Genomic DNA, 21037 nt, shown 5'->3' with positions numbered 1-21037 from the left:
TCAAGTATGTATTATTGAAATCCTAGTGAAATATGTCGAACAGAAACACTCCGAGTAAACTATCCTCGGCATATAAGAAACTAAAAGCTCAACAGGTTTGAATGATCATTTTACTTCAACAAATTGTACATGGATAACCATAAACATGTTCAATTTAGATTATGCAGATTATCTCTTCTTAAATTTTTTTTAATAACTTGAATTCACTTGAATTTAATGAATGTATTTGTTTTGATTGATTAAGAAAAATATTAATATATTTTCGTCAAACAATAGTAAGAAAAAAAACTTTTTGAACTCATCGGAACTTAAATTGAGGGGAACTCAAGTCTGGTTTCTGAGGATTTAAGGTTGACCGCAATTATAGATATAATCATTTGACCTTTGCTACGGTCAAGAAGGTCTACTTTTTCGTTAAACCCCATGTTTTAGAGAAACTCTCCAGCTAAAGCTGAGATTGAGAAGAAGCCGTCCCAACCTATCCGTGTTCAATCTCCTGGTATTGATAGACAGGAGCGGGTTCTAGCTCCTGCTACTAGTAGATCAGGACCAGTCGGAAGCAATGTAATCATCCTTATATCTAGTAGTGATGATGATGAAGCAGAGGAAGAAAATGTTACCTTAAAAAGTAAGAAATGTAATTTTACTGAATAATTCTGATTAATTTATTGATTAAAGGGACGTCCACCTGGGTTCTCCAAACTGGGGGTGGGGCTTTCAGATCTCTTTCCGGATATTCCTGATATAATAAGTTACACTATTATCTGGTCAATAATGTGGACGATATCTTTGTATTTCTAGGTTAAAATTGGTTTGTCTGAAGTGTTTTATTCTGATGGTTCCCCAGTACAACTATTACTACAACCCCTTACAAACATTTTTACTTTTGTTATTATTTTGAATGAATGATAATATTTTATTAATGTTTAGAATCTTGCGAGTCTTTAATCGGACGAAACTCGCGGAGAAACTCAACAATTTTGGCGGGAAATCTAACGGTTTTAGGTGAGAAAAATAAAATAAATTAATATATATCAGTACAGTGCAAAGGTATTTTTCAATTTCATTCTAATCTGAAAGCGGATTTGATGAAGTAGATAGTTTGAATAGCTATTCATTAATTTTGAACTCTGATTATGTTTATTGTGGACTAGATTCTGATGAAGAAGATGAAGATGTGTCTAGACGAGTTTCAATCTTCACCAATCAATCTTATATCAGGAGAACTAGCATCCATAGCTCCAGGAAGGGGAGAGACCAGGGCAAGGATGCTTCCAGACCTCTTCCCCTCCAGGTATTACTCGACTTTTTACATTCTACAAGCTTATCACAAGATATAATAACGGAAGAATAAGTTTTTTCTTTATAACTACGAACTAAGAACTATTACAGATAGAAATCTGCATCAAACCTTTAAAAAGGACCTTTCAGAAAATTTTAATTCCAGAAACATAGATTTAAACATATTATTTAAAATTCTCAGAAAGGCAACTTTACACAATGGCATTTTTTGTAGTATTTTTCAAGTCATGGTAATGAAATAACACCAACTATTCTTTTGTTATGTATGTTTTCCCTTACTTTTTTTGTCACCCGCCTCTTTAGGAGATAACAGAGGATGAAGAGAATGATCTGATAACGGAGGATGAAACTAACTTTTACTCCTGTGAGGAGGGACAGGATGATCCAATGAACCGTGGTGGTGTTCTAGATACTTGGATGTCCTCAGATACTATCAGGTATCCGTCCTTAACCTTCCTTGGAGGGGGGGGGGGGGGGGGGGGGGGGTAGCTGACTGGTTTTTGTCGCAATTTTTTCTAGAAATTCGTTTGCATTTTTTTCATGATCAGTATGGGCTAATAATTTATTTTGGTAATTGCATGTTTTTTAAATTGACTCTTTTAAACATAAAAACACCTCTTGGATGAATAGCAAATTTTTAAAGAATTAAATTAGTTGCAATTATTAAGAAGTCGAATAAATTGTTTATTTAGATCTGTTAGAAACCTGCATCAAGATGCTGAGAAAGAAAAAACCAGGTATGTACTAAAACTAAACAAATACAATAATTTGATTATGAAAAGAATATTTTTGTTCAACATTTTTTTTTTGAGGTTGAGTGAAGACAAGAGAGTAGATACTGAGACCGAGTCCCTGGAACTAGTTCTAAGTGAGACTACTTGCTCCGAGGTTCGGTACAAGAATACTCCGGGTATAATCCTTAGCACAGGCAACCTTTCACAGAGTATAGAGAAAACACCAACCAATAAATTTCCCTCAGCGCCACAATCAAGTATGTATTCGTTTAAAAACAGATGGGAATTTGTATAAAGGCAAAGATGCCATTTTCACTTAGGATAAAAAATAACATGACTAAATCATTCTATTGTTTAGGTACGGTTAAGGCGTCTAGATTATTTTCAATAAAAAAGAACACTTATACCCGTGGAGGTGTTGGGAGGGTTATCATCGGTGGCAGTGACTCGGAGAGTGATGATGATCAACCTCTTGTACAGAAAAATCTTTCCTTTAACAAATACCGGGACGGGAACAGGACGGTTATCAACTCCGATGACGATCTACCGTCTCCGAACATTAAATTATTATCGGATTCTAAATTCCACCGAGTGAACTCCTGGTTGAGTAATGTTTCTGATCCAGCGAAGAGAAGGGATAGTTGTGATAGTTTAATGGATAGTACAGTAGAGGTTGAAGAGGATGGTAGAGCAGATATTACTGAGGATCTTAGCCCTGAACCTACTGGAAGCAAAGGAACAAGTAAGCACGACGGAAGTTGGAGGGATGAAACTGAGAATTCTCATGATAATAGGTCTGAGAGTAGAAGCCACAGAAAAGCAGAAAACACAAATGAGGGCGGTAAAAAATCGGTTAGGAGTTCTCATCAGAGTCAAAGTCAAGGAACAAGCAAGGCGGGCCTAAGTTCAAGGAATGATTCTCAAAGTCAAGCAACTAGCAAAGCGGGTGGAACCTGCAACAATGATTCTCAAAGTCAAGGAACTAGCAAAGCAGGTGGAACCTGGAACAATGACTCTGAAAGTCAAGGAACTAGTAAAGCAGAAGGAAGTTGGAACTGTGACTCTGAAAGTCAAGGAACTAGTAAAGCGGGAGGAACATGGAACTACAATTCTCAAAGTCAAGGAACCAGTAAAGCCGGAGGAAGTTGGAACAATGACTCTCAAAGTCAAGGAACAAGCAAAGCTGGAGGAAGTTGGAATAATGACTCTCAAAGTCAAGGAACAAGCAAAGCCGTAGGAAGTTGGAACAATGACTCTCAAAGTCAAGGAACAAGTAAAGCCGGAGGAAGTTGGAACAATGACTCTCAAAGTCAAGGAACCAGCAAAGCTGGAGGAAGCTGGAACAATGACTCTCAAAGTCAAGGTACTGGTAAAGCGGGTGGAACCTGGATCACTGACTCCCAAAGTCGAGGAAACAGTAAAGCTGGTGGAACCAGGAACAATGTCTCCCAAAGTCACGGAACCAGTAAAACTAACAGAAGCTTGATTAACGGCCCCTTATACAATGGAAATAGAAATAAATCTAATAGTCAAGGAAACCATGTAAGTTCTAACAACCAATCCAGAAGCTTTAGTGATTCGGATAGATTTGTTCCTCTCACATATCACTCCGTGTCACGGAGTCCTAATGGATCTGTTAAAGGAAAAATCGTGTATGGTAATGATAGTGTGGAGTTCAATCAAACCATTGAGAATCCTTTTTTTCAGAAGAAAAACAAGAACAAACCTCCGGTGTTGGGTGAGTCGACTATACGGACAAATATGACGATAGACAACTCCGTGAACGCTGTGAGATCCTGGACCCAGGTGGAGACCACCCAAGTATCCTCTGTAATCTCAGAACGGAAGGAAATGCAAGCAGAATCATCGAGCGAGGACGATCTAGAAGGATTTCTCAACAATCTCAAGATATCAAGAACTGCTAAGAAGAAGGTTGTGAGTGATGATGAGTTTATAGTTCCAGATGATGAGCTGGATTCCAGTGATCCTGGAACCCCGGGGCTCAGTCTAATGGATAGGATCAGGAGAAGGAAGGATGGTATTGAAGAACCGAAAACTAAAAAGAAAACTGCCGAAAAAAAGAAATCAAAAACTAAACCTGCTCCCAATTATTCTCCCAATTCTAGCGGTGAACTCCCATCTCCTGAGCCAGTTAAAACCAAAACCAAAAAACCCTTGATAGACTCAGATGATTCTGATTCCGACTCCCTGGTCCGAATCAAAACCAAGAAAAGCGCCCGAAAGAAGAACGTTATAGTGTCGGATTCTGAGTCTAGTATAACCGTATCTTCCGACTCGGAAAGATCCGTTTCTCCGACTCCAATTAAGAGCAAGAAACCAATTAAAAAGACAACCTCAATCTCAGTGGGGGAACCCAAAGACAAACCTGTGAACCCGGAAGATTTGCATACTCCCAAACCTAAAAAATCCACGAAAAAACTACAGCTGCAAGGAGCTGAGGTGCTAGGAACTCCCAAAACTTTAACCTTCCTCTCTTCCCTAACCATTGATACTCCGCGTCATAGATGTCACCCGGACGCTCTCAAGTATATTTCTGATTTTAAAAAGAAGAAGGAAGAACTTTCCAAACGTTTATATCATCTGTATAACAAAGAAATATTTGATGGATGTTTGCCTGCTGATATGGAGATTACGTGGAACGTAAGACTGACGAAAACTGCCGGACTGTGCTACTCTAAAAGATATAGGAACAAGTTTAATATTGAAGCAAGATCAAGCAGAATTGAACTCTCCGTTAAGGTGATTAGTTTTATAGTATTTATTGATAAAATTTCTGATGATGGTCTCCCCTAAGTCGCATATCAATCATCATTATTGTTATTATTACAATTGATTAAAATAAATTAAGATTTAAATAAATTTTTTACCATAGAACTTGAACTTCCATTAAGAATTATTTATTTCTTTGATGAAAATATTTCAAATCAGTAAATTTGCTTATGAATTTGTAAATTTAAAAAAATAAATATAGAAATTCTGTTTAAATTTAAACAAATTTATGTATAGTGGGTGACACACAAATGGGATAAAAAAAGCTTTTGGGTAAAGTGGCCCAAAATAAGCATTTTTCTTAATTTTTAGAACCAAATGCAGCCCGTACAAAATTTGATGTTACAAAGTGTTGAATTGTCCCATTATCTTTAACAAAAATCGAAATGTTTTCCTGAATCAACTTCCACTTAAGTTCATCAAGTTAGAGTTTGCATTTCAACACTGAGGGTTGACATAACCCTTAGAATCTATCTAATCTACCTAATCTATCTAATCTACCTTATCGTATCTAATCTATCTATTCTATCTATTATATCTATTCTATCTAATCTATCTAATCTATCTAATCTACCTAATCCTATCTAATCGTATCTAATCGTATCTAATCTATCTAATCTATCTAATCTATCTAATTTATCTAATTTATCTAATTTATCTAATTTATCTAATTTATCTAATTTATCTAATTTATCTAATTTATCTAATTTATCTAATCTATCTAATCTATCTAATCTATCTAATCTATCTAATCTATCTAATCTATCTAATCTACCTAATCTACCTAATCTACCTAATCTATCTAATCTATCTGATATATCTAATCTATCTATTTTATCTAATCTATGCACCTTGGTTTAGTAATTTCACTTCTTTGTATGTCACCTGGAATCATTGTATATGTTGCGCACTAATCCAAATATTTTTAGGTTCTGGATAGTGGGGACAGGTTACGTGATACTTTGATACATGAGATGTGCCACGCAGCGTCCTGGATTATCTCAGGATACAGGTGTCAACCCATAGATATTTAATAACATACCTGATCTTGTTGGGTAGTGGCCTCCTCTTTAATCCAGTAAAATCTAAGCTACTGAACACTAAATGTTTTTTAACATCTAACACTTTTTTTGCCTTCGCATTGACTTAAAATGTATTATACTTCAATTTTAAAGTTCTAAACATTAACCCAAGTTCATTTAATGCGGGGTTATCAGAAATACTTTGCGTCCTTGATACATAAACTTGGTTGGTTACATATTGAGATATTATAATGTATAGAGGAAAAGGACATTTGAGACACCCCAGGTGCATTTATTGTTATAAAGTAAACAGTTTTACTTAGATCTTGAAAATAAAATTAATTTAAGGAAAATGTTCTTGCACAATTGCTATGTCTAACTGTCTCTTGTGCATTGGAGTAATTAAAATCACATTTTTAAACTTGAAATTTAAAGTCGTCGTTGTCTGAATACTAATGCATTTTTCAATGGTTTAGAATTAAAATATTTTTATTTAGAGATGGTCACGGACCTCTGTGGAGAACCTGGGCTGAGAAAGCAATGAGTAGGTTCCCTGAACTCCCAGTTATAGATCGCTGTCACAGTTACCAGATCAGAACCAAGTATTCATATGTCTGTGAGAAGTGTGGATATCAGATAGGTAACATTTATACTTGTATTCAAGAGGGGGGGGGGAGGGGGCTGAATTAAAAAAACATTTCAGCATATCAATTCAGTTAGACCAATTAAACTGTGGGTTAGTTTGACTTAAGTTACTATTTAAAATACTTCAATGAACATGAAGCACAGTAATTGTGCACTGTGCAGGGTACACAGACCCATATCACTAGATAAGTGAATTACACCGCGAAAGGTAAAACTATTTAAATGTCGTCTTAATATTAACAGTTTTATAGGTCTCACTATACTTAACCATATTTCTTTTTATTAAATTTTATTTCCGACATTTTCTTTGATAATTTTTTTAACTGAAACTAACTTCCGGGATCCGGTTTTTGTGGATCCGGATCTGTATCCGGGGACACAACTTGTTGTGGATCTGGATCCTAAGCACTATAAACAAGATATGATTACTATTAGATCGACACAGCAAGTCCCTGGACACTGAGAGGAAGGTATGTGGTCACTGTCACGGGAAGTTCCGGCTTCTCGTGAATACATCAAACAAGGAGAGCTCCAGGTCAACATCTTTAATGTAAATACATATTGGGTGGATCAATAAAGGTTGGTGGGATAAGTTTTGGTTCCTATTATTAAGAATATTACAAGGGTTAAAACATATCCTTCTTCCTTATGCACTTCATGCCCACTCGAGTAGTCAATATTAGATCTTAATAGGGATTTTCAAAACCCTAAAGAAAGTTTTTAAAAGTGATTTATTTCATTAAATTGTAAAGTCTACTGCAAAAATGGATGTGCATGAAATGCCAAATTATCCATATGCACGTATTTTGTTGGTAAAGGTTAGGTCTGTAATTATCCATATGCACGTATTTTGTTGGTAAAGGGTAGGTCTGTAATTATCCATATGCACGTATTTTGTTGGTAAAGGGTAGGTCTGTAATTATCCATATGCACGTATTTTGTTGGTAAAGGGTAGGTCTGTAATTTTAAATGACTCTCCATTTCCGATTCACCCTTGAAACCTTAATCTACTCAATAATGTGGAAGATAACGTCGTTTTTCTGGCTTGAAAAATCTTTAATTCTAAGCATAAAAACGATTTTTTTTATGCAAAAGAACTCATAAATTAAACAGTTTTCAAAAACAAAAGTATGGATATCTAATTCACAATTGATCACACTAAGCTTTTAAGGGTACAGTTGTGACGGTCAACTCTTTTTCCTCAAAGGGTCACTTGAAATTACGTTTTCAGTCCCTTACAAATTGAAAACTTGCATCAGCAGCAATTTGAAATACTAGGTTATTAGGGTGCTTCGCGCCCATCTTCTATCTCAATTGTGACACGTTCTCTTTGTATACATTGTAAAACAAAAATAAATCGTGCATTTTCAAAAACCGAATTTTGTTAGAAGCAAATTTTTGAAATTTGATCATCTATAAACCTTCCCTTGGGTCACACGGGGCCCCACAAAAAATTTGGGCCCGATCGGTTCAGCTGTTTGACTTGTATTGGATACAGACAGACAAGCAAAGTATTTATATAGATTAACTCTTAGATTTCTGACCAGAAAGAAACGCTTTTCTTTTAACGTTATGGATTATCAGATAGTTTTTAAAAATGCTGTTGGGAATCGGCTTTGACATTTTAATTAAAGGTTTTGAAATTGATTTTAGGCCTACCCCTGGTCCACCGAAGACCCCCAATGCCTTTGCTCTGTTTGTCAAGGAAAACTACAAGGTTCACAAGAAACCAGGAGTTAATCACAAGGATGTTATGTCAATTCTCAGTCAAGAATTTGCAAAAGTAAAACTCAAAAATGGGAAATAAATCCGTCCAGGCCTTTTAAACATGAAATATTTATGAATTATGAAATTTACTTAAAGTATTCCTATAAAATAATGTTTTCAATATTGACTACATACATATTAAAACATGTTGTGCGTTTGTTAGTAAACATTTCTTATGTTTAGAAATTAATTACCAGATTATTCCAGAAATGGATCCAATGGATCCTAATCCGCAACCCGGAGCTAAAAATGCCAGGACGGGCCGGAGTAAGAGAAGATCGTCTATACTCAAGATGCCGACCAATAACAGGGCGATTTTACAGGTATCCAGATCTGTCTTTCACAAAACTAAGTCGTCACTTACAAAATTAAATCATCCCCAGCTAATTTATTCGTTTTTGAAGAAAATTATTTCGTCCTTAATAACTTAATTTCACTATTTTCTTCTTCGCCAAATTTAATCGTGTCATTCGAAATCTGATCTGCCTGACCTTTGGCGCGCAATAAATGAAAGAACTCTTAATAATCGGATCAATCCAAAAAGAGATTAAAAGAGCGGATTAAGCAAAAATCAAAAGTGTCCACAGTGGATACAGAGATTTATTAATCAGGATTAGGGGTATCCAATATAAGAGTTTCAACCTAATCTGATCTGATTTCATCTGTTTGCAGGATATTCAGACAAATATTGTGACGACTGAGGCAATAGGACCCGGAGTGGGCGGGACAAAGCCTAAATCTAGGCGTGTCAGTTTTTCCAGAACCCAGCAGGTACCAGATTTTAAAAAACAAATTGGGCGTCCATTTTTTTAGTGTATTTTTTTCAAGGGTTGTATATTAGTTGTGAGACTCATATTCCCCCCCCCCCCCCTTTTAGAATCATATTTTTCCCCAAATCCTCAACTTTAAAAACAGGTATATTTCACAGGTTTCTGAAGCCCGCGCAAACTTCGAAGAAGTTTGCTGCGGCGGGAGGTTCAGGGGGCATAGCCCCTAGCCACCCTTGCAAAGAAAAGTTTGGATTTTGGTAGTTAAATGGAACGTTTTGGTGCCTTAAAAAGGTGAACTTCAAGGTTTTTTAAAGCATTTCTGTTACTTTTTTTGGAGTGGTTTTATTCCTTCCCTCTTCCCCCTTTTCTCTTCCCTTCCCCCTTTTCCCTTCCCTCTTGTCCCTTTTCTCTTGTCCCTTTTCTCTTCCCTTTTGCCCCTTTCTTCTTCCCTCTTCCTATTTTTCCCTTTTCTTTTTTCCTTTCCCCTTTCCTTCTTCATTTTTTCCCCCTAACCCAATGAAAGCTCATATTTCAGTTACACATTTTGAATTACTCATTTTTGCGAAGGAGAAGCAATTAGCAATCCTGAAATGTGATAAATGAAGAAAAGTATTTAAAGTAGTAATCTCTGTTTGTCTGTCTGTTTGGGTATCCGATTATAACCCAGGAACCCCTAGACCGATTTGTCTAAAATTCTGATTGGGGAATTCGTTAGAACCACGGGAATGTATGGTTTAAACATTTTAAGCTGAATGGGTTGGCTTGAATAGAGAAAGTTAAGTTTACAGGTAAGGCTTGATTTCCAAGCGCTAGTCTTAATCCTTGTTACATTATTAGGTTAAGGAGTTCCAAGTAGGTTCCCAGACATTAACAATCTGGAACAATACCTACGAAGAGGATCATGGGAACGGTTCTTCAGTTACCAATATCACAGGATCACAATTACAAGGTAGATCCTATTTATCATTTAACAGTCAATCAAAAACATAATTATTTCAAATTTTCCTAAATTTTGGGGATAAGGAAAATTTCTTCGGCAATTCATCCATAGCTATTTGATTTGATTTGATTTGATTTGATTTCGAGATCTAAAAATGATAACAAAACCCAATTGAACCTCAAAGATAACGTTGAGAATATAAAAGTAAAATTGTCAAATATACTTTCAATTATATATATGTGCACTGTCCAGGAGCATTAAACTTGTTTTCGTCAATCAATAAGAAAAGATCAAGTGAACTGCGCAAAGTTCAAACGCTCATCATTAGAGATGAATGGATCCTAAAACACTTCTTTTTTTTACTGGAAAAATTATAAGAGATCTTTGAGGGTTGCGAAAGATCAGTTGTTTTCCTCATTCCCAAAATAGTGTTAGCATGTGTAATGATTTTTTTAAAGCTATGTTTATTTTTCAATAATCTGTTTAAAATTGCTGAATTTGTCAGGTTCGGTTCCACTCCACATTAATATTCCTGATGCGAACAGTCCTAACAAGTTTCTCCCCTCCGATCCTAAACTTGATACCTCCGACTTCCTCCAGAGTCTCGGAGGAGGAGCTGGAGGTGTTGAAGGAGCTGGAGATGAACCTGAGGAATTCTATGCCCAGAGTTTTATTGATATGGATAGGACCTGCCGGGATGAAGTTACAATGTGCAGGAAAAACATTTTAACAAATCATTTTGAGCAAAACCAAAAGAGACGCGGCACAATTTCATGAATATTTACATTATTCTGAACAAATATCTTACTTCAACTTTAAAGAATCCTGCCCTGGAGATAAAAAGTCGCATTTAATAAAAAATTGAAATGTTTAATTTTTACTAGAACGATGAATGCATCAGACCTTGAAACTACTGAAAATGATGATGACAAAATTGATGCAATGGGTAAACTATTTTTTATAATATGATAATCTTATGAGGAAAAAAATGTAATAATGGAAATTCTTAAACGAGATGAAATAATCTTGATGTATTCTTTAACGAAGGCCGCAGGCCTGAGTTAAAGAATGCATCAAGATTATTTCATCGAGTTTAAGAATTCCATTATTACATTTTTATCCTCATAAGATTATTATTATATCATATTTGTGAGGTTCCATGGGCACATACCCAAGAAATCGTACTAAAAAATTGTTCTGGTGAAATCCGACTATTTCAAGGTGGAATAGTTAACATTATGAAAGGTTGCAAATCAGTTTTATGCTCTTGTTCTGACTATCACTGTTTTTTTATTTTTCTAATGTTAACATGTTAAAAACCATTTTATAAGTAAAAATTGGTTCTTAATTTGAAAGTAATGCATGTGGTGTGATTGTTTCCTTTGTTTAGTTTGTTTGTTTACCAATTTATAATGAAATTGCTTGTTTTTCAAGTTGATAATACATTTAAATACATCATGTTGAATGTGCCCTGAGTATTTTTAGATGGGGAGAAGGCATTGTAGTGGGTTGTCTTAATCTACTGAACAAAATCTTGAAATCATTTAAAGAAGAAATCATTTCCAGGATATTAGATCCTAATTCTTCCAAGAAGAGGAGATTAAAGCAGGTTATCTAGTAAGAATCAGTTCGACATGAACTGATAAAGATCTTTTATTCATGAATCAAGATTTACTAGTTTGTTTTCATTGCTATGGAGTGCTAAGACTCCATTAAAAGTTTTTGTGACACTAGTATTTCAATGATAAGTTTTTATAAACTAACTTTTTCTGGTTTTGATTGTGGTTTCACTTTATCATCTCGAGCTATGCGAGATATTGTGACTGCTGACTCAGGCTGAGGTACTTTTAACCTTTAAAAAAATTAATTGAAATTGTGAAGACATGACAAACCTTTCCATTTTTGAAAAGCTCTGACCGTACTGTAATTACAAATATGCAGAAATTTGTAAAATCTCACCAAACTTGGTTTGGAATGAAGAAAAACTAAAATAAAATTGAATAAAGTAGGCAGTATGCTTTGAGACTCTGTAGTTTAATGAAAATGTCCAATGGAAGACTTAAAGTTTAAAGTTCATGGTTAATTTTTTTTGAAAGGTCAGAAAATGTTAATTAATCACAGGGGGTTCCACTCTTCTGTCAGGACTAAGGTTAAGATTTAAATGGAAATTCCTGAATTGAGATATATCAATACTTCAAAAAACGAAAAAGGTAAGTGAGCATGAAAAGGTAAGTGAGCATGTTTTACTAAACTAAAAAAAAGGTAAGTTTGCATGTTTTAATATTAAAGATAAAGGTAAGTGAGCATGTTATTTTTTAGTGTAAAAAGGTAAGTTTGCATGTATTAATATAAAAGAAAAAGGTGAGTTTGCCCTGTGCATGTTGTCAATACAAAATAATTAAGTTAATATCAATATTGATTTATTGAAAAGATTAATATAAGGAGCGTGTAAGAATGAATATTCTTCAACAAGTGTAATAATTTCCATTCTTTAATGCTCGGAGCGTGTAAGAATATACATTCTTACACGGTCTGAGCGTTATAGAATGAAAATTCTGCACCTACAGTGTAAGAATAAGCATTCTTAAACGCAAGGAAGCGAACAATATAAAATTGTTCCTCCTGAACCGTGTAATAATGGGAATTCTTACACGATAGGTTTACTACTATGGAACCGAACAGATATGATATAATAGATATTATATACAGTGACAGTGAAGGGGTTCCAAATAGAGCTACATTCAAAAAACTGTTTTCTTATGCCTATTGACTATGATTCTTTTGATAGATATTTTTATTAAATATTTGTTCCCAAAACAATAATTGTACGGATTTAATTTAGGTTTTTACTAGCGCTGGATGTTTGGTTCTTCATGGCCAAATTGCAAACTTTACCGATTCTAGACTTTATTCTCAGCTAAATATCTAAGTAAACCTTAAGATCGTTATACTTCCAAGATTTTCTTGTCATTCATTATTCATATATTTTCAGGGTTTTTGTCTGGATGGAAAACTGAACCGAAGGGAAATAATCTAACATGTCATATGGATATGACATGTAAAATGGATGCCACCAACAAGATGGATATGACCTGTAAAGTGGACGTCACCCATAAAATGGATATGACCTGTAAGCTTGGTTTGACTGGTCCTACAGAGGAGAAGGACGAGGATGAAGACGATGAAGTAAGGATGGAGATTACGTGTGCTCAAACTCGGGGTGGAGTGACTAGTATGGATGTAACCTGCAGGATAGATAAGACAAAGGATATGCATTTAACCTGCCAGACAGGAGATTGTAATAGGTAAGCGGGAAGGGACAGGGGGGGGGGGTGAACAATTTCTTCAGAACTTCTGTTTATTACATGACAATTACAATTACAATTACAAACAATTAGGTTTCTGTTTAATTAACAATTTTCTAAGTTATTAAAAACTACCTGTTGTATGTTAAATGCTGAGAAGGTTGATAATAGATAACGATTTTGCCTATTTGTTTTAGGATACCAGAAGGGAAACCTCTTTCAAACTTTTCCTCTTTAGACCTCGTAGAATCCGAAGATATTAACTGGACTCGCGATACCGTTTTTTCGGAACCCCCCGTCAAAGATCAATTCGGCGAAGACGGTTTAGGATCTGGCAGCTCATCGTTTGACGGCGGAGCAACGGCAACTGTAAAGTTTAGCGCATTAGCCTTGGCGAACAATACTCTTCTTCTCCCTCATAGAGAATCCCAGGAGGATGAGGAGAACATGCCTTCTGTCCCTGTTCAGATGATTAATTATAATCCGTTGGAACCAATTTCTCGACCCCTAAACAGATCTGCTGATAGCCCTTCAGATATGGATCTATCGAGAGCTACAAGCAATAGAACTATTGCTCAACCATCAGATATGGATCTAACCAGAGCTACAAGCAATAGAACTATTGCTCAACCATCAGATATGGATCTAACTAGAGCTACAAGCAACAGAACTATTGCTCAACCATCAGATATGGATCTAACTAGAGCTACAAGCAATAGAACTATTGCTCAACCATCAGATATGGATCTAACTAGAGCTACAAGCAACAGAACTATTGCTCAACCATCAGATATGGATCTAACCAGAGCTACAAGCAATAGAACTATTGCTCAACCATCAGATATGGATCTCACCAGAGCTACTAGCAATAGAACTATTGTTCAACCATCAGATATGGATCTCACCAGAGCTACAAGCAATAGAACTATTGCTCAACCATCAGATATGGATCTCACCAGAGCTACTAGCAATAGAACTATTGCTCAACCATTAGAGTTGGAGCTAACTAGGTATGGAGCTACAAGCAATATTATCAATGCCCAACCGTATGAGAATAATAAGAATCAACACCTAGCTCCTGAGAGATCTCTGAGTAAAATTGAGATGGACAAATTACTTCGAGAACAGTTTCCGTCTCCTGTAGGGTCCCCTGAACCCACTGCAATCCTGGGAATGATGCCGAGGTTTAACAAATCTATCAATTTCAATGATGAATTGACAAGTTTCGCACCTAAGGGAGAAAGTACAAGAATGATTAATTTCAAGGTTTCTGTTCCTGATCTGTCTCCAGTTCAAGGTTTAAACTCTTCTCCCTTGGACATAACCAGCTTTGCTCCTAGCATCCAAAGTACTAAAAGGATCGACTTCAGGATTCCTATGCCGGAGAAACCCCAAGTTGCAAGCTTGAGTCCGTATCCTCAGGACGTTACAAGTTTTGCTCCATGTATAGAGAGCACAAGGAAAATAGATTTTCTTATTCCTCCTCCAGACATTTCTCCGGTTAGATCTGTTAACAGATCTGCAGATAATGATAGGTCTAATCAAGGAAGTCCCACCAAGTACTTTAACGGAGATGTCACTAGTTTTGCTCCAGCAGTAGAGAGTACTAGAAAGATAAACTTTCCCATCCCATCCCTGAAGATTTCTTCTGTCAACCAGAATATGGAAGAATCATTACTCCAAGGTGAACCTAAATCTCAAGTTATCCATGAGAGTATGCATCCCCGGCCTGAACTAGAAGATCTACAGAACTTGACCAGCTCTCCAGGGAAAAGAAAGATTGATCTTCCTGAATATCTTTCTCCGAGTAAGAAACAGAATCTTGAACTCCAGACTCAAAACCATATTGCTCCTTCGTTGTCTGAGAGAGAGGACGGAGACAGTGTGTACAACCCTGAGCCTATGGTGTCCCATCATGTACATACAACTGCCCAACTGAGCGAAGAACTAGTACATGATGTTATCGAGATGAATACAGAAACTAGACAACAAGGACTAAACACAGACAGAATACGTGTTGAAGCTGTAGATAAAAATCATTATTCCCATCTTAAAGTTCTTGATATGGTAAAATCTAATATCCCTGAAGACAACACTGAAAACAATGATAATATTCCTGAATCACCTAAGGTTAGTGAACAACCAATGGAAAATAACAACACACCCGAAAATCAAGAATGTATTCAAGACTTAGAAACTATTCAGGAATCTACACAGCACAAACATACAGACGAGGATACAAGTATTAAAGTCGACCAAGCTTCTGCTAATGAGGACCTTAAAAATGGGACTGGACATAAAACCGAAGTGGTCACTGAACCTGATCACACATCTTATGCTAAAGATGGTATCAATGATAGAAGTAGACTGAAGGCTGACGTGATCACTGAAGCTGATCACAATCCTACCGCTAATGAATTTATCAATGATGAAAGTAGACTGAAGGCTGACGTGATCACTGAAGCTGATCACAATCCTGCCGCTAATGAAGATGTCAATACCGAAACTGAACTTGGTACAGCTAAAATCATAGATCCTGTTCACAAACCTTTTGCTGCTGATTATTTGAAGACTGGAGCTGTAATAAATACAGATGAGATTCTAAAACCTGTTCCGAATCCTGTCCAATCTGAGATTGTACCTGTCAAGACAGTGAAAAGGAGAACGGAAGTACTCCAAGTTAAGATTATTGGAGTGTTTGATGAGTTAATCCTAAGAAATTCCAGAAGAGATGAGAAAGGAACCTGGAGTTTAGAGGAATTTGATGAGTCCCTCAAATATGGTGTATTCAGGTATTTTTATTTTAATGTATTTACTGTTCTTAGGGTTTTTAGGGACGCAGAGACGTATCAATTAATACGTTATCTATTAAGCCTGTTGGATTATAATCCTTATATAAGAACTCGAGGAATTTTTATGCATTGATCGAAAATTGTACTTAGTATTAAGTCAACTTTAGAATGGTGGATATCAGGATTAATGCTTGATCCACTCTTTTTCTAAATCTCCAGATTAAATATTGCTTGTTTTCCTCATGAATTTAATCTCCATATTAATTAACAGATCGGGATTAAGGATATCACATTCTAAAGTTTTCAGCTCTTGTCATTTTAATAGTCTCTGGAAATTTTAAAATATAATAAATATGCGCAATTTTTAAATATTTTGATTTGCGCATTTTAATAAAAACTCAAATGTCCAACATGTGTAAATGGGTAAGAAGTTGTAAATGTTTGGCATTTAGAAATATATTCAAGTTTGGCTTAAAAAAAAAAAATTTTAATTTGTTTTTAGTTGGATGCATAAAGCTCTTGCATTGGTTGTTATACTCGACACAAAGCTGGTTCCCAAAAGGTACGTACTAAGTATTAATAAAAAATAGGAAAAAGGGAACCATTAATTTTTACCATGGATAACTTTTAAACAACGTTGTTTTACAGCTTAACCAATTAACATTGACAACCTGGGGCCGTAGATTTAGTAGAATTCAAAATTCACAGTAGAGCAAGAAATTTAAAAGGATTCGCATTTTCCAGATTTTAAAAACCAGTTTTACGTCATTTTTTAGAACGGTTTTAATGGTATTCTTAATATCGTTTATGAAACTTTAATTGAACGAACGGTTCTTAACCCTATCTCTGCTGGGGTACTTGAAAACCAGGATATGCTGGGGAGGGGGTCAATTTGACCCCCCCCCCTCTAAATCCCATGTTTGATGTCCAAATATGACAAATGATACATCATTGGAAAGCTCTTGTGCGATACTTTTAGAATCTGTAAAAAAAAATTGCAAATTTGCAAAAATTGAATTTTTTATCGCAAAATCCAGTTATAAAGTAAAAATGTTTGCAAAAAAAATTTGTCCAAAAAATGAAAAATTATACATTTTTGAAAATCCCTGGACCATGCCATTCAAATATGCAAAAAAATTTGCAAAATTTTAATTAACCTGATTTTCAATCAAGAAAAACTAAAAATGTGCAAATTTCCGTTGACAGGTTGTTTGCAAAAAAATTGCAATTTTTTCGCAAAACTTGTGCAATTCGTTTCATGTGAAAGGCTTTCCAAAAAGCTAAATTTTTTCAAAATCTGACAAGTGGAAGTAGGTCAAAACAAAGATTTAGTTTGTTACAGGAAAAAGCAGTCATTCAAGCAGTGTGCCTGAGGACTCAGGCAGTTAGTATTAAAGCCTGGTTTTAGGCCTAAAGGGAGGGCTTTGGGTATGTAGGAAAAGTCAGAAAATTTCAACAGCCTCAGACCAATACTTTTTGAGTTATGTAAAAAAACTACAGGGGGGGTCAAATTGACCCCCCCCCCCCCAGCAGGAATAGGGTTAAAGATTTCTTAAATTCATAAAAATCAAGAGAGGGAGAATTAATGAATATTTAAAGCTTTAATAAATTATCCCTAGCTCCCGTCGAAGTGAGGGCTGCCTTGTGACCCACTATACGATTAAAAGTCTTGAACTCTGTAATATCCGATCCAGTTTTGAGGACCCTGCTTTAGATATAGGTAAATATATGTTTTTTTTAGTCAAAAGTAGAACAAATTTATCGATCGGAGCAGGATTGTTTTGATTGTTTGCATTATTTCTGTAATCAGCTATCCTAGCAGTATTGTTTTGATTTTTATAATTATTTCTGTAATCAGCTATCCTAATAGTATTGTTTTGATTGTAATAATTATTTCTTTAATCAGCTATCGTAATAGTATTGTTTTGATTTTTAAAATTATTTACTAGGATAGTAGTATTGTTTTGATTGTTTTCATTATTTCTGTAATCAGCTATCCTAGCAGTATTGTTTTGATTGTTATAATTATTTATGTATTAAGCTATCGTAGCAGTATTGTTTTGATTGTTTTTGTATACAGCTATCGTTGCAGTATTTTTGATTGTTTGCATTATTTCTGTATTCAGCTATCGTAGCAGTATTTTTGATTATTTGCATTGTTTCTGTATTCTGCTATCGTTGCAGTATTTTTGATTGTTTGCATTGTTTCTGTATTCCGCTATCGTTGCAGTATTTTTGATTGTTTGCATTGTTTCTGTATTCAGCTATCGTTGCAGTATTTTTGATTGTTATAATTATTTCTGTAATCAGCTATCGTAATAGTATTGTTTTGATTGTAATAATTATTTCTTTAATCAGCTATCGTAATAGTATTGTTTTGATTGTTAAAATTATTTACTAGGATAGTAGTATTGTTCTGATTGTTTTCATTATTTATGTATTCAGCTATCCTAGCAGTATTGTTTTGATTGTTAGAATTATTTCTGTATTCAGCTATCGTTGCAGTATTGTTTTGATTGTTTGCATTATTTATGTAATCAGCTATCGTAGCAGGATTGTTTTGATTGTTTTTGTATTCAGCTATCGTTGCAGTATTGTTTTATTGTTTGCATTGTTTTTGTATTCAGCTATCGTAGCATTATTGTTTTGATTGTTATAATTATTTATGTATTCAGCTATCATAGCAGTATTGTTTTCATTGTTTGCATTATTTCTGTACTCAGCTATCATAGCATTATTGTTTTCATTGTTTGCATTGTTTCTGTATTCAGCTATCGTAGCAGTATTGTTTTCATTGTTTTCATTATTTATGTACTCAGCTATCGTAGCAGTATTGTTTTCATTGTTTGCATTATTTCTGTAATCAGCTATCGTAGCAGTATTGTTTTCATTGTTTGCATTATTTATGTACTCAGCTATCCTAGCAGTATTGTTTTGATTGTTTGCATTGTTTCTGTATTCAGCTATCCACACGATCCTACGCCACTTCCCTGCAGATCAACTGATGAACAAATGTCCGAACACTCATAGTTTGCGCGCTCTTCTCTCCGGGATATCAGATCTAGTTCCTCCCGCGCTCTTACTCTACTCCGCACTCAACCAGATACAGAGATTCAACCTTACTACCTTCACTGGATACACAGTACATGTTGGTTAGTGGGCTCACTAATATTTAATTAATTCATCCTTTTCAATTCAGTCTGTTTAATTCATCCTGATCAATTCATCCTGTTCAATTCATCCTGTTCAATTCATCCTGTTCAATTTATCCTGTTCAAATCATCCTGTTCAATTTATCCTATTCAATTCATTCTGTTAAATTTATCCTGTTCAATTCATCCTGATCAATTGATCCTGATCAATTTATCCTGTTCAATTCATCCTGTTCAATTCATCCTGTTCAATTCAAATTGTTCAATTCATCCTGTTCAATTTATCAGTTTTAATTCATCCTGTTCAATTCATTCTGTTTAATTTGTCCTGTTCAATTCATCCTGTTCAAGTTATCGTGTTCAATTCATCCTGTTCAATTTATCTTGTTCAATTTATCCTAATCAATTCATCCTGTTCAATTCATCCTGTTCAATTTATCCTGTTCAATTTATCCTATTCAATTTATCCTGTTCAATTTATCCTATTAGCTTGTTTTCATCCATTATTCTCATTATTACCTTATTTCATTTAATATGTTGTTAGATTCTATATTAGTATATTATTTTCTTAGATTTTGCATCTCCTATCCTTGAATGTAGTTTCCGGTTGAAACTGAACTATCAGGATGGAATTGCAAGCTCTATGAGAACCCTGAGCATCGAGCCAAACCTTGGGAACAATTTTGAATTAGATCCCGTGAAAAAGGTTGGTTGAATGTTACCTTAACTACTTCTCAGTGGGTATTTTTCTAGATTTAAGAACAAACTTTTTATAAAATACAAGCCTAAAGCAAGCATTTTTGATAAAGTATAGTCTCTTCTAAAAGGAGCGTCAAAGTTGGACGTAAAAGTATGATTTGATTTACAATTAATATTTGAATGTTGTTGTCAAATTGTGTTTCTATTATTATTGTTATTAATAATTGGTCTTATGATAGTATATGATAAACAATAATATTACGATTTTAGATAATTCGATCCTGTGAAATGGGACCCAGTATGTGCGCTGAGGTGTGTGGGACTGTATGGGAATATATCACAAATCTAGAGAGAATCAGAGCTAAGAAACTACGCCGTTAAAGAATCAACTAGTCTAAAATATGAATACAAATATTTCATTTTTTAATGAAGAAAATCTGGTTTTTCACAATTTTTAAATCTGTAAATATTGTAAAATTATAATTTTAAGTTCTTTTTCATCAATCCCTACAAATTAATAGATGCCAAGCAATAATATTTTTGTAATTCTTTGTCGAAAGCAGCTAAATATCTCGCCGTTGCAGGACGGGTATCAGTGTCAATATTTAAATTCTAGTTTTAAAAGAAGTATTTTGAACGTTTGTTTTGCCTTCTTTCCTCTTGTTTGTGAAATTAATTAATAAAAAATATATTTATTTTATTTTTATCGACCTGAAAAAATATAAGATTCTATTATTTGAAAGGAATAAAGTTGTGAAAGTTATGAATGAAATGTTTAAATTTCGAAACTTTGATCCTGTAGAAAAGATGCCTTGGGAAATCTGCCTGTATCTTGATGTGACATGATTTGAAAATGTGTTTATGTTCTGAATGTGGAATGAATGTATAAGATGCATACACATGTCAGAAATTGAAACTTCAGTTCTTCGAGTTGACAGGAATTGAAACTTCTTGTTCTTCAAGTTTTAAATGAAAATGGGAATTAAGTGGCGACTTTTATATCGTCTTCGATCTATGTGGCATTTTTTCATGAACACAATAGTTTCAGTATTTAAAGTTTACACATCTAATGTCAAAAAACGCCTGGTCTAAAGATTTTCAAAATGAGGGTTACCATTT

General features: G+C 34.8%; 2 protein-coding genes across 2 annotated transcripts; both read left to right on the top strand.

The window, feature by feature from the left end:
• The first annotated feature begins 2 nt into the window (after positions 1-2).
• LOC111695131 (uncharacterized) lies at positions 3-8470 on the top strand. Its single transcript, XM_023464342.1, has 12 exons — positions 3-95; positions 433-628; positions 931-1005; positions 1155-1294; positions 1606-1739; positions 1995-2039; positions 2115-2293; positions 2395-4796; positions 5756-5838; positions 6346-6488; positions 6929-7028; positions 8147-8470. Exons 1-12 carry the CDS (start codon positions 33-35, stop codon positions 8298-8300), a joined length of 3714 nt encoding a protein of 1237 aa, XP_023320110.1. The 5' UTR covers positions 3-32; the 3' UTR covers positions 8301-8470.
• Positions 8450-20681, top strand: LOC111695130 (uncharacterized). Its single transcript, XM_023464340.1, has 12 exons — positions 8450-8583; positions 8933-9031; positions 9868-9979; positions 10476-10686; positions 10855-10916; positions 12963-13275; positions 13473-16067; positions 16570-16629; positions 17687-17787; positions 19031-19219; positions 19792-19925; positions 20189-20681. The coding sequence occupies exons 1-12, from the start codon at positions 8470-8472 to the stop codon at positions 20297-20299; spliced, it is 4101 nt and encodes a 1366-aa protein (XP_023320108.1). The 5' UTR covers positions 8450-8469; the 3' UTR covers positions 20300-20681.
• The last annotated feature ends 356 nt before the right edge of the window (positions 20682-21037 follow it).

The sequence above is a fragment of the Eurytemora carolleeae genome, unplaced genomic scaffold, assembly GCF_000591075.1.
Source record: "Eurytemora carolleeae unplaced genomic scaffold, Eaff_2.0 scaffold212, whole genome shotgun sequence".
NCBI lineage: Eukaryota > Metazoa > Arthropoda > Copepoda > Calanoida > Temoridae > Eurytemora > Eurytemora carolleeae.
Note: the sequence above shows the minus strand (reverse complement) of the source record. Positions and strands in the feature narration are given on the sequence as shown.

What these genes read in the sequence shown, in the direction of transcription:
- LOC111695130 (XM_023464340.1), top strand. Translation starts at nt 8,470, where the DNA reads ATGGATCCAATGGATCCTAATCCGCAACCCGGAGCTAAAAATGCCAGG. An exon ending in GTTTTTCCAGAACCCAGCAG is followed by an intron (nt 9,032 to 9,867) that starts GTACCAGATTTT and finishes TTACATTATTAG; the next exon opens with GTTAAGGAGTTCCAAGTAGG. An exon ending in ACAAAGCTGGTTCCCAAAAG is followed by an intron (nt 16,630 to 17,686) that starts GTACGTACTAAG and finishes AATTATCCCTAG; the next exon opens with CTCCCGTCGAAGTGAGGGCT.
- LOC111695131 (XM_023464342.1), top strand. Translation starts at nt 33, where the DNA reads ATGTCGAACAGAAACACTCCGAGTAAACTATCCTCGGCATATAAGAAA. An exon ending in CCAGACCTCTTCCCCTCCAG is followed by an intron (nt 1,295 to 1,605) that starts GTATTACTCGAC and finishes CCGCCTCTTTAG; the next exon opens with GAGATAACAGAGGATGAAGA. An exon ending in GAATTGAACTCTCCGTTAAG is followed by an intron (nt 4,797 to 5,755) that starts GTGATTAGTTTT and finishes AAATATTTTTAG; the next exon opens with GTTCTGGATAGTGGGGACAG.